Source organism: Galendromus occidentalis, unplaced genomic scaffold, assembly GCF_000255335.2.
Source record: "Galendromus occidentalis unplaced genomic scaffold, Mocc_1.1 scf7180000077547, whole genome shotgun sequence".
Taxonomy (NCBI): domain Eukaryota; kingdom Metazoa; phylum Arthropoda; class Arachnida; order Mesostigmata; family Phytoseiidae; genus Galendromus; species Galendromus occidentalis.
The window spans coordinates 120,595-137,262 of NW_003805535.1; the positions used below are offsets into that span (position 1 = coordinate 120,595).

Genomic DNA, 16,668 nt, shown 5'->3' on the forward strand with positions numbered 1-16,668 from the left:
TTGTTCAAGAGCTTGAGAGCTCCCGAACGAAGTCAGCATCTCTAAAACCTCAGGCCAAATCAGGTCTATGTAGAATGAGTCGATGAGATGAATGGTAGGAAAAACACTATTAGCGAGCAATGAAGATCTTTATTCTCGTGATACGACGGTGAATGCGGTCATGAGTAATAATCGAGAATTACGGATTCATCAGGTAAATGTGAGCGATCCCACGCAGAGTTTCCGTCAAGGTACGAGTATCTAAGCCGTTGAGAACGCGCATGATTCGAGCATCATTCTGGACATATTTGTTTCGCTTTCCTGGAGCGGCGTGCCCAGCGATGCATCTTTCCAGCTCCGCATCTTTCGACCGTTGAGCATTCCTGATTCCATCGATGAACTTCAACAATCCAGGATGGTGAACCCCAAATTGCCCCTGAAGACTTCTGTGTGCTGCTTCGGCGTAATTATTAGTGCGAGAATCGCCCTGGAGTGTTCGCTGGTACACAGTCCACATAGAGACCGGGAAAGTGGCGTCTCGACGTCCCAAGGATCCGTCGTTCCTGACCTGGAGACGCCCAATATAATTATCTTCGAAGTAATCAAGTACCGGCTGGAGATCCGCGGGTAGCTCGTCGCGGAGGTCTGACAACGCGCTTTCCATACGATCCGGTCTTATAAAAGCGAGAGCCGAGATCATTCTCGCTTTCAACGCGAAATCGGGCTCATTCCGATATTTCCTGCTTAATCCTTGCGCAGGAACTTGTTTTTCATATTTTGGACTAGATGGAAGAAACATCCATGTATCTGTGCGACGGGGAAGAACGCTGTGAACGCGTTCATTAAAGCTTTCTCGTAATCCATGGATATCGCTTGCGGATTGGAGTTTGGCCAACCGAGAGTCAGCATGTCTAGCATCTGGAAGTGAGGGAAAATATATATGTATGATACTTTGAATATACAGAAGCTGAGACAGGCTGGACTATCACATTGGTAACTTCTCTGTGATTCCCGGATCAGGAAGAAATGATTTACCTTGCAGTAGCTTTCTTCGGACTTATTCGACATCAGTACGTAGCAGATTGGAGTCACAGTTTCCGGACGCTCCGCGAGAATGAGGAATATTTGGGAGAAAAGGTCAGGGGCCAAGCTAAAAGTCCCATCCACGTAAATCTTCGAGACTTCCCCAATCCAAGAGGCCGTGCTCGACCTTCCGAAGATCAGAATTCTCTCGGGATCGTCCGGTCCAGAGTCGCCGAGCAGGAATTGTTCGAAATTTCCCGGAGTACTTTCGTAAACGCGATATTCCTCTGGTATCACGATCGCTTCGAGGCTGGTGTAATGCGTCGATGGAATACCGAGCCGGTTCCGAGTTCTTTGTATCATCCTCGAGAGAGTCCTATTGCTTTCCAATGACCCTTGTGCCGCCACTGATGATGAGATCCGTATTCTGTTAATTATTTGGAGGGGAGTCTCGACTGTATCCGCGGCGCGACGCTTCAATGCCGTTTTTTCTGAATAACTTCGACGGCAGCGGAGTCCGGCATATCGGTGTGAATTCCAATGACTGTAAGCTCGTCGGATTGCAGATCTTTGTGGAGCCTGGCTGTACACTTTTTGGTCGAGTTATTCTTGAATTGGCAACGCCAGAATTCCGTAGACCCGTCTTTGCTCATTTTGGCGAAAACGTACAGATGGCCATCGTGAGCGAGTTTGGCTCTATTACGTTGCGAAACTACGTTCGATGCCATTTTCCGTGAGCTTCGCAAGCTTGTTTAAGAGGTCTGGATTTGTCGAACGCAATTTTTTTTGCGTGACTCCACTCATTCGACTCTAAATAAACCTTTCTTCAAAAGTCCAGGTTTGTTGAGAGAAACGATTCTTCGAGATTCGGTTAATCGACCGTTGATATGACCGTTGACCGTTGTTGACCGTTGCTGACCGTTGCGTGGGATCGCTCACACTTACCAGATGAATCCGTAATTCTCGATTATTACTCATGACCGCATTCACCATCGTATCACGAGAATAAAGATCTTCATTGCTCGCTAATAGTGTTTTTCCTACCATTCATCTCATCGACTCATTCTACGTAGATCTGATTTGACCTGAGGTTTTAGAGATGCTGACTTCGTTCGGGAGCTCTCAAGCTCTTGAACGAACGCAATGGTCGCCAGGGCCCACTTGTCGCCGGGGCCCAGTTGTCGCCGGGGCCCAGTGGTCGCCGGAGCCCACTTGTCGCTGGGGCCCAGTTGTCGCTGGGGCCCAGTTGTCGCTGGGGCCCAGTTGTCGCCGGGGCCCAGTTGTCGCCGGGGCCCAGTTGTCGCCGGGGCCCAGTTGTCGCCGGGGCCCAGTTGACGTGTACCGGCAAATCTCGTCACATGAATGTCGACATTCGACATTTTCACCTCCTCAAGATGGTGTGAAACACGGTCCACGACCACGACTAAAGCTCCACACGAATTCAGAATCCTCGCTTACATTTTTCGATGCAAGGTCCGTTCGTTGTGATCAATGAGACAGTTTTCGATTCCCATCTACCCATTTGCGGTCGATCGGCCGCGGTCATCGTTACAGTGCCAGAATTCCAGAATCCTCCTCGGCTTACGAGATGCGTTGCGAATTAGCGAGTTGCGCAACTTCGTCATCCACAAGAACTAGAGGAAAATAAGACGCAGGAAGATTTCTCTGCGAGGACTTATTTCGGATGTAGAATACGGCCCTAAAGCCTTGAGAGAGCTCGACCTTATGCACGGTTGATCGATAAGATTAGCTGATGATTTTCGATCGCCAAGTTTTGAACCGGATAAACGATATCTATATATCAGAATACCAGGCCTGTGGAACGCGGCCTTCGGCCACTCTCCTTATCCTGGACTCAAACGGGAACATAATGAATATATGACATTGAGGCAACCTTCCAGGTCTGAGGGCATAATAATTATGATTGAGTTTGCAAATCATCCAACATTGGCTGTGAGTTCCGGGGGGAATGGCTGTCGCGTTGATTGAGCGAAGCTATGCAACTGTTGTCCGGGTGATATCCCACTGGACAGGTCGCCTCCCACGTGACAGAGCGCAATCAATGCGCCAACGCGCAATCGACGCTCTTACACGGGGCGCTTCACAGCTTGAGTCGCGGCCAAATGATCCATGATTGGAACGCTTTTATCGTCCATTCCCGAATGACAACGTCAGTCATTTGCCTGATGTGTCATCTAACAAATTAACCCCCCTTGGATAAAGGCGATTGAAAACTGAAAACTGAATCTTCGGAGAAATGCTCCGTAGAAATCGCCGTACAACCGGCGTACAATCGGCGTACACGGCGTACAATGGGCGTACACGGCGTACAATGGGCGTACACGGCGTACAATCGGCGTACATTCGGCTTATACTTGGCATTCAGCGTACAGCGTACAAAGTGCTCATCCACTGTTTGCGTCCTTCGACCTAAAGATGCTTGGTAAACACTAGAGAGCCGAGGAGAGCATGGGACGGGGATCGATGGAAACTTCGAGACCTGAGAAACCCCCGATGACACCTCGGACATCATTAAAAGCGAGATCCATCCCCAGAGGCTCCTCTCATTGATCGGCGAGCAGCATGTCGACGCTGGAGAGCCACGGCACGACGTTTTTGCGCGGTAGCTCGGGTCGAGATCCTGTTCACCCGTGATGATCGTACCGTCCATCGCAACGCTCTGCCTCCGGTTTTTGGCGTTGCAAAGCGTTCTCGCCAAGCCGGGTAAGCGTCGTCCACTTTCGAAATTCGTTGACTCCTCCGAGGAGATAAAGAGAATCTGTGAGGCGATTCTTTCCCGCAAGCACGGCGTTTCCTCGCTCACATGGGTCTTCGTTCTCCACATCGAGCCTAAGATCCGCGCGTCGTTTGCTTTTCTCTGGAGTCTACCCGACGCCCACGTTTACCTCGCTAAGGAACCAGTGATGCTCAAGTTCAACGATAGAGAGATTCTCATATCTCTTGGTCATGAAGGGAACAAGATCTTCGATATCACCAATCCCTGTGGGTATAAGAGTTGTCACAAACATCATCTATTGTTCCATAATTTGAACCTGGACAAACGTATACTTCTGCATATCAGAGCAGTCAGGGAGGAGACAGGTGAGGATCTCTTGCTCCGGAGAATCGAACGCGCGTTGCCTTGGTGGGGTTTCGTACATCGTTTTCGATTCATAATCATCCTGCTACGGGAGCTAGCAGAGACAGAGGGGTCTCCGCATTTAAGCTTCGTCATCAAGAGATCGGGTTATATTTTGGCAAACAATGTGTTGCCGCTCTCCGTGAAGAAGTTTGACGAGAATGACGCCGAAAGTGCATTCGCACCCATAGAATATATTTCGAACGCTAGCGGAGCCTTCAAACTCGATCTGGATGGGATGTACGCCGACGAGAGCGTGATTCGACTCAACAGCTGCTTGCAGGTGAGTGTATATGAAAATGGACTGATCATAGAAGGATGGATTCTGAAATCGCTTGTGGTGGCTTGCCTGACTTCGGGGCGCGCGGCGAAGTCTCACAAACCGCATGAAGAGTGTTTTCTCTGTGCATAGTGCCGCTGAAGACATACTTCCTCTGGAAAATATAGACGAAGTGATAATTTGACCAATATCAATGACTTTTAGGGTCAAAAAGACTTCGTGTACGCATACAGCTTCGTCGCCGTTCGTCTCGCGAATCCTCTGCCGTGGAGAAGACGACTTGTCTCGCAGCTTCCACAGCATCTGAAGCTCGAACTGCCTCTGACGATGTTTTCGATACTGTCTCTGCCTATCGTGCTCTCGATTTGGTACAATCGCTCGCTCCTTCCAACCCCGACTTCGTTGAGGAGCGCCTATCACCTGCTGAGCGGCAACGATTTCGGGTCGATGATCCGCTCGAGCAGGCTGACAAGTCTACCGCTCCTGACCGCTGGCATCATCTCGTTGTTGATTCAATTCCCGATAAATGCACTGAAAGGGGAAATTGTGTCCTCGACCTATGAACAAAGGATTCAACCATCCAACTGCATGGTAAATTCATGTGACACAATGGGACACCGTGCCAAATGGTTCCGAAGCTTTCGGAATTCCAGCATCGTAAGCCTCGTCGGGGAGAGTGTCGAGCAGGCCTCTGTCGTGGAGTCGAACTTAAAGGTTGCATGTGAATCTGCTTCTCTTATGTCGAGCGGCATGTTGAATTGGACCAGGCTCGCCTGGCTTATAAGATACCACACCGTCTGCGATGATCCGGAACTTATGCAACTGCAACTGATACCCCTACGCACCAAACTACTGTTCGAGTTCGTTCGTGGTACACAAGAATCTCAGTCCCTCTGCGCGAGGCGTGAGAGTCACGCTGGACATCTGAATTTTGAGAAACATATCGAAACAACGAGACGGATCTTGGAGCACGATTTGATTAAACACGCTCATTTAGCGGCTGCACTCCGAAATGCGAATCCGAACGAAGTTACGTTCTGGAGGCGAGGAAATGAGTTCGTGAGAAATCCGCGAAAGATCAAGAAGAAGGTGGAGAAAGTTATTGCGGTTCTCGGCGGGGGATACTCGAGATTTAATATGTTCGGTGACGGAGGGATTTTTCACGCTATCGGCTTCAAAAACGTGGAGATAATTTTCATAGCATTCAATGCTCTGAATATCATCATCATGGCGGGATTGATTTGTGGGATAGGCTTGAGGCGCTTACGTCCCGCTGAGTGACGCTTCGGGGACACCTCCGTCTGTCTCATGCTTTAATCGCATTCCGTCCGGGAGACGGGGTGACGTCTCGATTGCCGGCGTTCAACTCCGTCACCGAGGTTGAAGCTATTCAATATGTGCCCATTACGTTCCCACGATTAAAGGCGTAGCGGATTCCCTAGGCGGGGCCAAGAGAGGAGGACAAGGAAAAGGCATTCCTTGGAGGGAAGCATTCGAATCATATTACTAGTCACTAGAGAATGTAAAAACGAACCACCGTCAGGCATCAAGTTTTTCCTTCGAGCATGCGGATGCCTTCCTCCAAACTCGAATCCTATAGATTGATTGATTTCTTTGGCTGTGTGGACTTCTCGGGCTAGCGTCGCGCCGCTCTGAGAAGTAGGAATCCTCAAGGAAAACTTCTCGTTCGTCATATCATCCATCATGAATCACGATGGACTCGAGGATATGACGAGGTTTTGGAGAAATCACAGTTCAGGATATTCGCTGCTCTCGTATTCGATGAGCTCCTCAAAATGCGCTATATTCGCACGTCTGTATCCTCTCAGAAAGGATTCGGGAATATGGAAGAAGCGTCGACACGGTGAGCGGGTCAACGACTCGTATGATAATCGGAGCAGCCAATTATCGCCGATCGTGCTTGTTCATTCAAGTGATCAGCGGCCTTGATCGTAGTTATCCGCTGCGGGCACCGAGGCAGGCCGCCGTAGTGGAATGAAGAACACACGGAAGTCCCGCATGAGGCCGTCTTGTTGACGAGGATGCGACGCTGGATCCATTTTCGTCAAAGAAGATCGTAATAGAAGAAACACAGTCTCGGATAGACGATGATGCGGTCAATCTGTATATGAGACTGATGGTGTGCGAGTTTCTAGCCACTGTTGTCTCCAGCGGATTGTCCCAAAACATTTACTATGCGCAGCTGCTGAGAACGATCCTCTGGTCTCAGCTCCTCACGAATTGCCTGAATGTGACGACGATATTGTTGTCAGAAGATGAAGGTGAGCAAATATAAATACCGGAGCAACCCTCCTCGGGAGTACTGTGTTTGAAATGTGTACTCGATCAGGCTTATCGATAGGAATCGAGCCTGACGGCTCTTTCTCCTGCATCACCATCGGTTGCCTAAATATGGGAGAAGAACTGATTTTTGTCGATCCCTGGGAGATGAGACTCCGTGCCTTCCAACGCCTCCAAAATCTCGCCTGGGATTTTGTGGAGCTCGTTAAGTTCCGCGAGGGACTCTCTTTGGGCGAGGTTCCCGCGATACTAAAATTCTACCATGAATGACCGGATGCTTGGCCTAAGGTTTTACACCTCCGCGCTCTCTTACCGAGATCTGTCGTGGCGAAAGTGTGCGAAGTCTCGCCTCATTACTCGAGCATGTGATACGAGGAGGCTGTCTAGAGATGAGCGAGAATGTGAGGAGCTCGGCCATTTCTAATCTTTGGTACCAATAAATGAGAGTCTCTCCGGTCTTCGTTGCCCTCGCAGGGCTTTCCCCCTTTCCCCGACGGCAGCCCTCCAACGGAGACTGTCGTGCGCGGAGACACACACAAAGTTGCCTTCAGCGGACCAGCACGTCCGGAATCCCCTGCGACCGCGGTGTCCCGGGAGACCTTTCTCCAGCGGATTTCCTCGTCGTCTCTCGACTTCCGTCAACCCACGCAAACCTTCGGGTTTGTAACAGCAGACGCAAGAAGTGACCTGGGCCCGTCTAGAATTCGATAAATGGAGGATTCGGGAGAGGATCCAAACCGTCAATGCTCTGTTCGACATCCCCGTGTCCCTGCAGTACGTTCAGCTTCTCGTGTCAGCTGTCTACGTCCAGCAAGGCGACGCCCGGCATCGTCACGACGAGTTCCTCATAATGGGATGCATGGCGTCATTCGTACCGGAGCTTTTCTATACCGCCCAGAAAGGTCCTCAGCTCAGGTCGCGACCCCTGGAAACGGAAAATCACCTAATGAGACTGCTCGAAATGACGCCGGGGATGCAGAAACCAGGAATTCAGATTGAAGTCACAGCGATCTCCCGATTCCGAGAAGAGCGGTACCCTCTTCGCGTATCGCGTTTCACGCTTAGCTTGGATGGTTTCATCAGCTTCGGGCTGTTCGTGGTCACAACCGCGGCGGTCGTATTGCAATTCGATCACAAGATTGTACAGAAAATGAACAGCTCGGCCGAACCCGATCTCACGTTCTGGAATGTTCCGGTGGTTTTCGAATCCAAGTGCGTCTTCTGGCCGGGATCCTGGACGCGACCCGCTCTCGAAATGAACCCCTTTGAAGAACCAAGTCGAGCAGTGGCGGAACCAGGAATTCTCGATCCAGAGGGTAATCGCTCCGACCCCTTACTCTTCCGATACTCGCACAGATTCGAGTCGCTCTCCGGATTCCTACATGGAGTCAAACCCCTTCATCGGTAACAAAACGAGTCCCCCGCGCTATGTGCACTCGTGGACTCAAATGGCAGAATTCCCGGTTCCGTGGGGTTCCCGGGCTGTTTTCAGGCATGAGCATTTCTTCCCATACGATGTAGGTTAGTCCTCCGCTCCTATTCAGATTATCAAGAATTTTCACTACGAGACTCCGAGGAGAACGCTTAAGGGGGGAAGGTTCGCGCTTGTCTGGATCCTTCTTTGATTGCAACATCCCGAGGAAGTCGAGAAGTCATTGATCGAACATGCCTATAGGCTATCGAGAGCTTGTGTTCCGCTCAGAGCGAATTCTCATCTAGGTCAGACCCGTGTCAATCAGCATCAAGCTCAAAGTAGTCGTCAAAACCCTGATCCACTCGAGGAATCGATCCTAATAGAGGGGAAGGTGGAGAGCGCTCATAAAGCGCGAACTCCATCATCCGACCTAATTCGTGTCAGAGACCTGTCATAGAATCGTGCAGGTCATGAACCTAATCGAGTTTCCATCGACTCACGTGGGTATCCGATGATATCAACCTCCAGACTTTCGATGTTCGGAAACTCGCTCGGAATCCATTGGATTGCAACCTAAAGGAGGATTCCTGCTCTCTTGAAGGGAGAATCCGAAAAAGGCTCCAATTCGCCCGGTGTCGACCGCAGCACAGCCAGCCAACGCCTTCAACACACCCCTTCAGTGTTCGGGAAACCGAAAACGCCGCGAATTCTCGCATTTGGCTCGACTGGCTCGACTTCTAGCTGCCGAGACAGGTGGAGATTGATGTCCCCCTCTGCTCGAGTCTATCTTCTGATGATTTCCATCTGATCCAGCAAGCTAATTTGGCCTAAATACATACCACATTTTTACCCAGACGGGTACACCCTCCCCAATCGCATGACAGGGAGGCTCACCCGTAGAGGAAATAGGGATCCTCCTAGGTAAAGTTCCTCATACGCAAGCACCGCAGAGATGTGATATCATTTCATCAGGTCTCCCAGGTGAAATATCATCCAGTTTTGATACCTCGAAGTGATCCGATCGAATTTGAAGTTATCCGTGATGGAAGAATCGATTTTCCAACCTCTTGAACGAGCAACCCGAGTGAGATAAAAGCGACTTCGTCCTGTATCGGAGCCCTCATGCTGGGGTCGGGCCAGCCGTTGAGAGCTTCTGCCTCAGCCATAATCAGCTTCAGCTGCTTTGGCGCGATCGATGATAGTAATTCGAGGCCGTAGCATGCTCGGGTAAGTGCTTTGTCATCGAAGCCTTCTTCTCTTGCGAAGTCCTCTTGAGCGAGAACTGTCGAGTAAAACGCCCTCCCTTGACTTCTCACCTCGCCGGGAGGGTCTCATTGTGTCACTCGGATTCCTCGCGCGGACAGGCTCCGCATCGATGGTCCGTACACCCTTATGAAGTCAAATTGACCTCGCGGGCTCCCCTCGAGGAATCCGATGAGCCACTCACCATCATGGAATCCGCTGAATCGATCACGGTATGCCGAGCAGCCGCTGTACGAGCCTCCGGAACGTTCACCAACACGGTTTTCCGTCTCGCGTGTTCAGCGCATGGATTGGAGATCGGAATCGACCAAGAGCTTCCAATGCGTAGAGTACAGAAGCTTCTGCTGGTTCTGAGGTGCGTGGCGTACGCTCCCTCAATCGCAACTCTCGTTTCACGGACAGCCTCCACCGGTATGAGTCTCGGCGTCGCTGATGTCACGAATCTTCTTGGTTACTTTCTCTTCATACTCTCGGGCCTCTATGCGCTGATCGTCCTTTCGACAGGACGCGTAGCTATTCAGAAGCTCCTGCAGCCTAATGACAAGCGTCTGCGAGACATGATCCTGCCCCTTCTTTGCGCGACCTTTCTTACCGTAGCGGAAGTTCTTAAACTCAATGTACTCTTCATCGGGCAGACTTCTCTAATTGTAGTCTCGATTGGTTCAATCCACGCGGTGTGGACCTTGGCTGCCCTTTATGTGATATACGCGGACATCGTCATCACCCTGACCCGTCAGAACTTAGAGATCCTGGAATTGATTCTCGCGAACAAGAACTTGAGCCCATCTGCTAAATGGGAGGTTCGAGATGGCATACGGAGAACGAACTCGGACTTTTCGAAAATCCTTGGCATTGGTTATTTGAAATTTTTAACGGACATGATATTTTACATCTCCTGTTTGACGGGACTCACTGATTCCGCTCTTTATCAATGGACACTCTGCTTGCACGCTGCAAGCGCCGGACTCCATCTGCTAGACTTAGCGAGGAGAAGCTCCATTCTTGCCTCAACGAGCATGCGAGCAGAATTCCATCTATCGAGGCGATTACGATTTGGACTATCGCCAGAATTCGAGGCTTTTCGGTACCGCGAAGAACTAGATGTTCTCACAGTCGCGGTGTTCACTAACAACCTTTCTAGCTTTGTTCGATTTCTAGGTTTTGCTATCGCCTGGGTAGCAGTGATACTTCAATTTGATTTCAAAATATTGGGGAGAATCGCGACTCTGGGTGATTGACGTCTCGATGGAGGTGATCGGTTCCACATTGGGGTGATCGACTCAATAAAAATCGTTATCACATGCGAGGCCGTTGGCATTCGATGATGATTCGAGGGCTGCTGCGGCATTGCCGGAAGTATCTCCCATGCGAATTATTGATTCGAAAGCTTGATGATGCCTCTGATCTCGTCGGTGGAGAGAAATCCAGCTGAAGAGAAGGCAGAAAAGGCGACAATGCGAATGAATTCGTCGCTCGAAAAAAAGAGCCGAGGCGAGCGGATGTGATCCGGAATCTCAACGAAGCGAGCGATAGTCGGAGTTAGGAGGAGAAGCTTCACCTGCATCACTCCCCCTCACCGGGTAGGAACCAATGAGGAAAACTTTTCTGATCCACGCTCGATTGACGCCGGGCTCGACGGGGAGAAACTATCGATTCGGAAAAGTCATGCGAATAGAAGGAAGGCACGATGAGGGATAGACCCATCGACATGGCCCGATGCCCTGAGGGATGAAACGGAAAGGTCGCGCATAACATACATATGCGCCTCCCGGTCTCGGAATTTCAAACCTCGCCTGGCGCGGTGCTCGGTTGATGGGAAACAGAGGAAAGCGGGATGGTCGACGTCTAGGAAGTCTCCATACTGATCCACCGAGCAAGCATGGGCAAGCTCCCTTATGAGCCGATTATGTACGAACCTGCGGGCGAACTTCAGAGCGGAATCGAGAGCTTCGGCCCACTAGAAGAACACTTCCCCAAAGAATATTCCTCGTGATGAGATCGAGGATAAAAGTCTTGCTCTGTCCCCTATTGTCGGAGAATGGGTGAAAGAAACCGCATGAGCGCGTTCGAGAGGACGACACAATCAAGTCTATTGCGCTCGCGGTTTTCGAATGCCGCGGCTTTCGAATTTCGCGGCAACGAAGAGTTGTCTGCTACAGGCTCACGGGCCTGGCATTACTTCGAAAGTTATCCGAAAATTCTCCGACGTTTTCTGACGTCAACGAGCATGACAACCCCCAAAGTTTTCTCCTGAGATTGCTCCACTCTCGAGGAGCCGATCGACGCTCGAATACGGGCGCTTGTCGACCAGAGACTGCGTATTGGCCGATATGGCGCCGAAAACCAGGACACACATACACAGAGGAGGTGTGTGTTGCTGCTGCCACCGCTTCGTAAAGCGCCGTCCGTAAACAGACTCTGGAAACAGACAGCAGTATGATGAATGAGACTGACAGCTACTGAATTCCATTGAGAAGCCTGTCATGTCGGTGAGTCAAGTTATCAGTGATCCTTCGTATGTTCCTCGACATATTTGGTATCTCAGAAAGGCGCGATCATTAACATCTGCCGTACCTCGATCCGTGCTCGCTCAGAAGCCGGCAAAGTCCTAGAACATCGGTATCGGGAATCTGCGATTGCATAGGCTCTCGACGAAACGGAGCCTGTGATTGTCAGACATCCTGCCTCCATCGACTCAACTGCCATCCGGCAGATTGGTTTGCGGACTCCGAGACGATGGAGCCTCCCGCGTCAGACGGGGAGCTGACTTTTGACACCCCAATGGGAGTAGAACTCCCCCAAGGAGATATTTAGATCCCCTAGGGATTCCCTTTGATTCTTCCGTACATTCCCATCATCGGATCATCCGGATCCACGATTGACGGACGGTACCATCAGTCCCGATCCAGGTGACGTGAGACTCCTAGTCCGAAACTACTCCAAGGTTGTCGACGGCTTCTTCTGAGAAGGCCAGAGCGGATCAAAGTTCCCATAGAAGGCTCTTTCGGCCTGTTCGTCATCACGACGATGAATTGGCACGCCGTCCATGCTCCCGGGACGCGGAGGCAGTCTACGGCCCGTTGTGCTGACAGAGGTCTTCATACTTCTCCAAAGTCTTCTCCCGGAATCTCTTTGAGGAATGACATCATGGTGGCTTCACGTTCTATCCTTTAAGTCGAGACTCATAGACCCCGCCAGAGAGCGGACTCCGCAAAAGTGACTAACAAAGTTATGACCTGGCAACGACTCACATGTTAGGCCTCGCTGAACAATCTTCATGGTCAAGTCACTCTAGGTTCCTGCTGGGATCACCGCTGACACGGATGAATCGCGCGATTCTCTGTTTAGGAATCCGGAGCGCGTTTTTCCCGTCTGAGCCGAGAGATGCGATGGCGAAAAATCCGACCGCTCGCCAACGAATTTATTCAACCCTATTCCAATCCTGACTCGGGAATGCTCCGCGATTGCGATGAACCTCGCGTAGGTTCTGATCTACGGAAAATCTATCATTCCGTTTCCAGACCGATGCGCAATTGGATGCGGCGCTGGATCTCATGCGACGTCTTCCGCCAGAGAGAATCGACACCAGCTTGGGCGAATTGGTTGACTTGGTGCCGGGCCTATGCGAAGATCTTCTATCGTCGATAGATCAACCGCTGAAAGTCGCTCGAGATAATCTGGTCGGCAAGGAATATCTTCTATGCGACTACAACAGAGATGGGGATTCGTACAGGTGAGGAGCTTCGCTAGACCGGATCGGAATCTCGCTAGGTCTCTTAGTGCTCAATGCCAACCACGGCAACCAGGCCGTCAGCGCCGCCAAGAGACAGCTCTGGGAGTCATCCTCCCTGACGCAGTTCTCCTACAGTAGATATTCTCGTGCCCCACAGATCTCCTTGGAGCAATCGGTACGATCCTCCGCTCGAAGACGGAGCGGTCCCGACGGACAGACTTCGACGCCTCGAGGAGGAGGCTAATCAAGTCTTTGAGCAATACAGACAGCTCTATTACGAAGGTGGAGTGTCCTCTGTTTACTTGTGGGAGCTTTCGGGGAACGGCTTCGCTGGAGTCGTGCTCATCAAAAAGGTAAAGGAACCATTTCTGCTCTCGTGGAGCAGCCCCAGATGGAGCGCTCGGGATTCGGAAAGACAACGTCGTCATTGGTTCGGGATCTGATCCTCTCTTTCCACAGGGCGGAGACAATTCCGGGAAAATTCAAGGTTCTTGGGACTCGATTCATGTCATTGAAGTCCAAGAGAAATCGTCCGGCAAAAACGCTCACTACAAGTTGACGTCAACCGTGATGCTCTGGCTAAAGACGATGTTCCCCGCCTCCGGTACCGTTTCTCTCGGTGGATCGCTCATGCGACAGTTCGTGAGTACTCTGTTCAAAAATTCAAAACACAATTCCCCTCGGGAAGTCCCCCGATCTCCGATCTTATTATTTCCCCTGTCTCTCTCCCAGGAACAAGATATGCAGGTGACGGACATCAATCCCCATATCGTGAACATCGGGAAAATGATCGAGGAAGCTGAAAACAAGATCAAAGTCAGTCTCAGCGAGATCTACTTCAGCAAAACGTTGAACGTCGTTAACGGGCTGCGATGCAAGGACGGCGTCGAAGACGATCAGAAGAAATCGGAGCACCTCAAAGCACTGGAGAAAGCTTTAACTAATCGCCACAAATCGGCTCCGTCAGCAGACACCTGAATGCAGTCGACGGTCCCGGGCGAAGGAATAGTCTTCTGACCAAGGTTCAGCTTCTGATTCCATCAGGATTGATTGCTTGTGCTCTCCTGCCTCGGCTTGGCTCATTCCATGAAAAATGGAAAATATCTAAATTGAGAGATACTGGGGTAGATCAAGACCGATCGGATCGAAGCTATTTTCGTATATTCACTCTTCCAAGACCGAGGACATGTTTTTCACGGGAACTTTACGCAGCGAACATGAGCGGGATCCTGTGGCGAGGAAGAAAAATTGGCGAACGAAGCTGGAAAGTGAACATCATAATGTCGATCGTGAGGGATACATGTTTCACGGAAATCCTTCAAAATCACAATTTAAAGCTACGGATGAACAGTGCGTTTGGTTACGAGTGACCTGGCGGACGAGGAAGGAACGCAACGATTCAGACGTACCTAGCACGCGGATCATTCGAATGAAGTCCTGCGCCCCGTAGAGCCCTCTGAACTTTGCGTAACGAGACTATTGTATATGAGAGGCGCACACAGAACGCAAATAAATCTTCACATGGAGCGACATTTATGCGCGCTCGGCGCTTCAATTCGGATCGGTTTTTTTTCGAAGCAGATAAACCGTCAGATGAAAGTCGATTGAGTGCGATTAGGAGCAACGAGGAGCTGAAAGGAAGCCGGTTCCGAGAAGGAGACGCGCTCGCTTACATTCTGCGAAGCAAAACACGTGGTAGGAATGAACTGATGATCGGGCAATGAAACGAAGCGCACGTCCCTTCATGTGGGACTCCCCGCAGGTCCACGGGTGTCGTGGAAGGCCGACTTCTGTCATATTCCAGGAGCCAGCTTCAACCATCCTCGCAGCTAGGTCCTAGCTCCTGGAAAATTTGAACTATGATTCGAGTGCGTGGCGGGCGCCGCACACTCGAAGACATCTTCAGGACTACGAAGTTTGACACGTGTTGGCACAGCAACACTGGGGGGGAGGTGTGTGGCGGGCGCCGCACATTTCCATATTATTACGCGGAGACGACGAAGCAATAAATTCATTCAGTCCGTAGCCGCTCAAACTACGACTCGTGTTCTCGATCACTTGGTGGTTCTACACGCCAAATCGAGAGACATCCGTTCTCGATGGGCTCTCGGCAAGTGTACGAAGGAGCGAATCCATCCGATTCCGTCGGGGACGGCAGCCCACGGCAAATGCCATCGAGATGCTCCCGGGTTCCATCAACAAGCTAGCGGAGTCGCTCCCCATTGTGCTTGCTCCCGGTCAGCATCGTCAGCCCGCTAATCCATTGATTGATATTCTGAATCAGCAGGTATGGAACCTAGGTTTAACCGAGCTGCGAGACATACATCTATCAAGGAGACCTTTGGAGATACCGTATTCTCTCTAACAGTGGGGCACTCTCTTTCATTCGGGTCCTCTCCATTAGACGGGCACCTTTTCGGAAGATGAAGATATAGAAGGGCACTCTCTAATATACAGGCACTCTCTATTAGAGGGGCACCTTCTTGAGGAGAATAGAAAATGATTTCTTGAGAACTGCTCCTGATTGGAGGATGATCCGATGATTGCTCCTGATTCGTTGAGAACTCCACGAGGTGGTTGGGAAATGAATGGGCACGCTCCGCACGGCGGGCTATGGGCTGTAATCCATTCTCGGGATATTGAAAATATAGAGGGGCACTCTCAAATATCCGGGCACTCTCCGATATAGGGGCATGTTTCGGAAGCTCGAAAAATAGAAGGGCATGCCCCACTATTAGAGAGCATACGTTCCTATCCGGGAACAGGGTATTATTGACCACGCGACCTTCTATGCTCCCGATGGGCTCCGAAGTAATATCTTGTTGTTACATGCCATTAGAAACCATGGGCTGTGATGTTCTGCTTTTGTTGTCGAACACTGCATATACCCTCTAAAATAAAGGAGCTATTCAATTCAATTCAAAGTGATTTTCGGATGGAGACCTCAAGTATCTCGCCAAGTTTTGTTCGGAAAGGAGCGACTGTGACTATGAATTCATGGTCGCGGCGTTCTCCTACTGAGTATCACGGCAGCTCTCTTCTTCGTAAGGCTCTAATGATGACTGTGCAGTGTGTTCCTCAGATCGGTTGGGAACAGATAGGCGTCTTGCATCTGTCAAGTGATGATCTCCTCCTCTGTCGTCTACGACTCCTCCGATCCGGCGGCTTCATCTATCCGATCCTCCAGGACTCCAGGAGACTCAATTTTAGGTCTGTTCCGGGAGCTCGTTGTTCTAAGGATCGAGCCGCTACGCTACTTAGAAGCCTGGCCCTCTAGACTCTAGGTCTCTGAGTCTCCAAATTATCGGCGGTCTTTTCTCGAAATAACTCCGCGGCAGACACACGGACCGACCCCTCTACTTGAGGGGAGGTGTCTTTCGTGAGCACTGGATAGAACTCTCACCGACGGGTGGCCGAGTGGTTAGCGCGTTTGTCACGACTCGTGCAAACGTGCATAGCCGCAACGACGCCGCTCGCGCAGGAGGCGGTGTGGGTTCGATCCCTGCTGCCGGAAAAATATGCAGGTACTCGGCCTT

The 16,668-nt window shown here is 50.8% G+C and overlaps 2 protein-coding genes across 2 annotated transcripts; one reads left to right on the top strand and one right to left on the bottom strand.

Moving 5' to 3' along the window:
• Window positions 1-723: 723 nt before the first annotated feature.
• On the bottom strand, window positions 724-1,365 carry LOC108864956 (uncharacterized). Its single transcript, XM_018641503.1, has 2 exons — window positions 1,015-1,365; window positions 724-897 (listed from the first exon to the last, which is right to left on the bottom strand). Exons 1-2 carry the CDS (start codon window positions 1,363-1,365, stop codon window positions 724-726), a joined length of 525 nt encoding a protein of 174 aa, XP_018497019.1.
• Window positions 1,366-11,787: 10,422 nt separating this feature from the next.
• On the top strand, window positions 11,788-14,687 carry LOC100908617 (F-actin-capping protein subunit beta isoforms 1 and 2). Its single transcript, XM_003748629.1, has 5 exons — window positions 11,788-11,888; window positions 12,921-13,132; window positions 13,290-13,485; window positions 13,592-13,774; window positions 13,865-14,687. Exons 1-5 carry the CDS (start codon window positions 11,883-11,885, stop codon window positions 14,108-14,110), a joined length of 843 nt encoding a protein of 280 aa, XP_003748677.1. The 5' UTR covers window positions 11,788-11,882; the 3' UTR covers window positions 14,111-14,687.
• The last annotated feature ends 1,981 nt before the right edge of the window (window positions 14,688-16,668 follow it).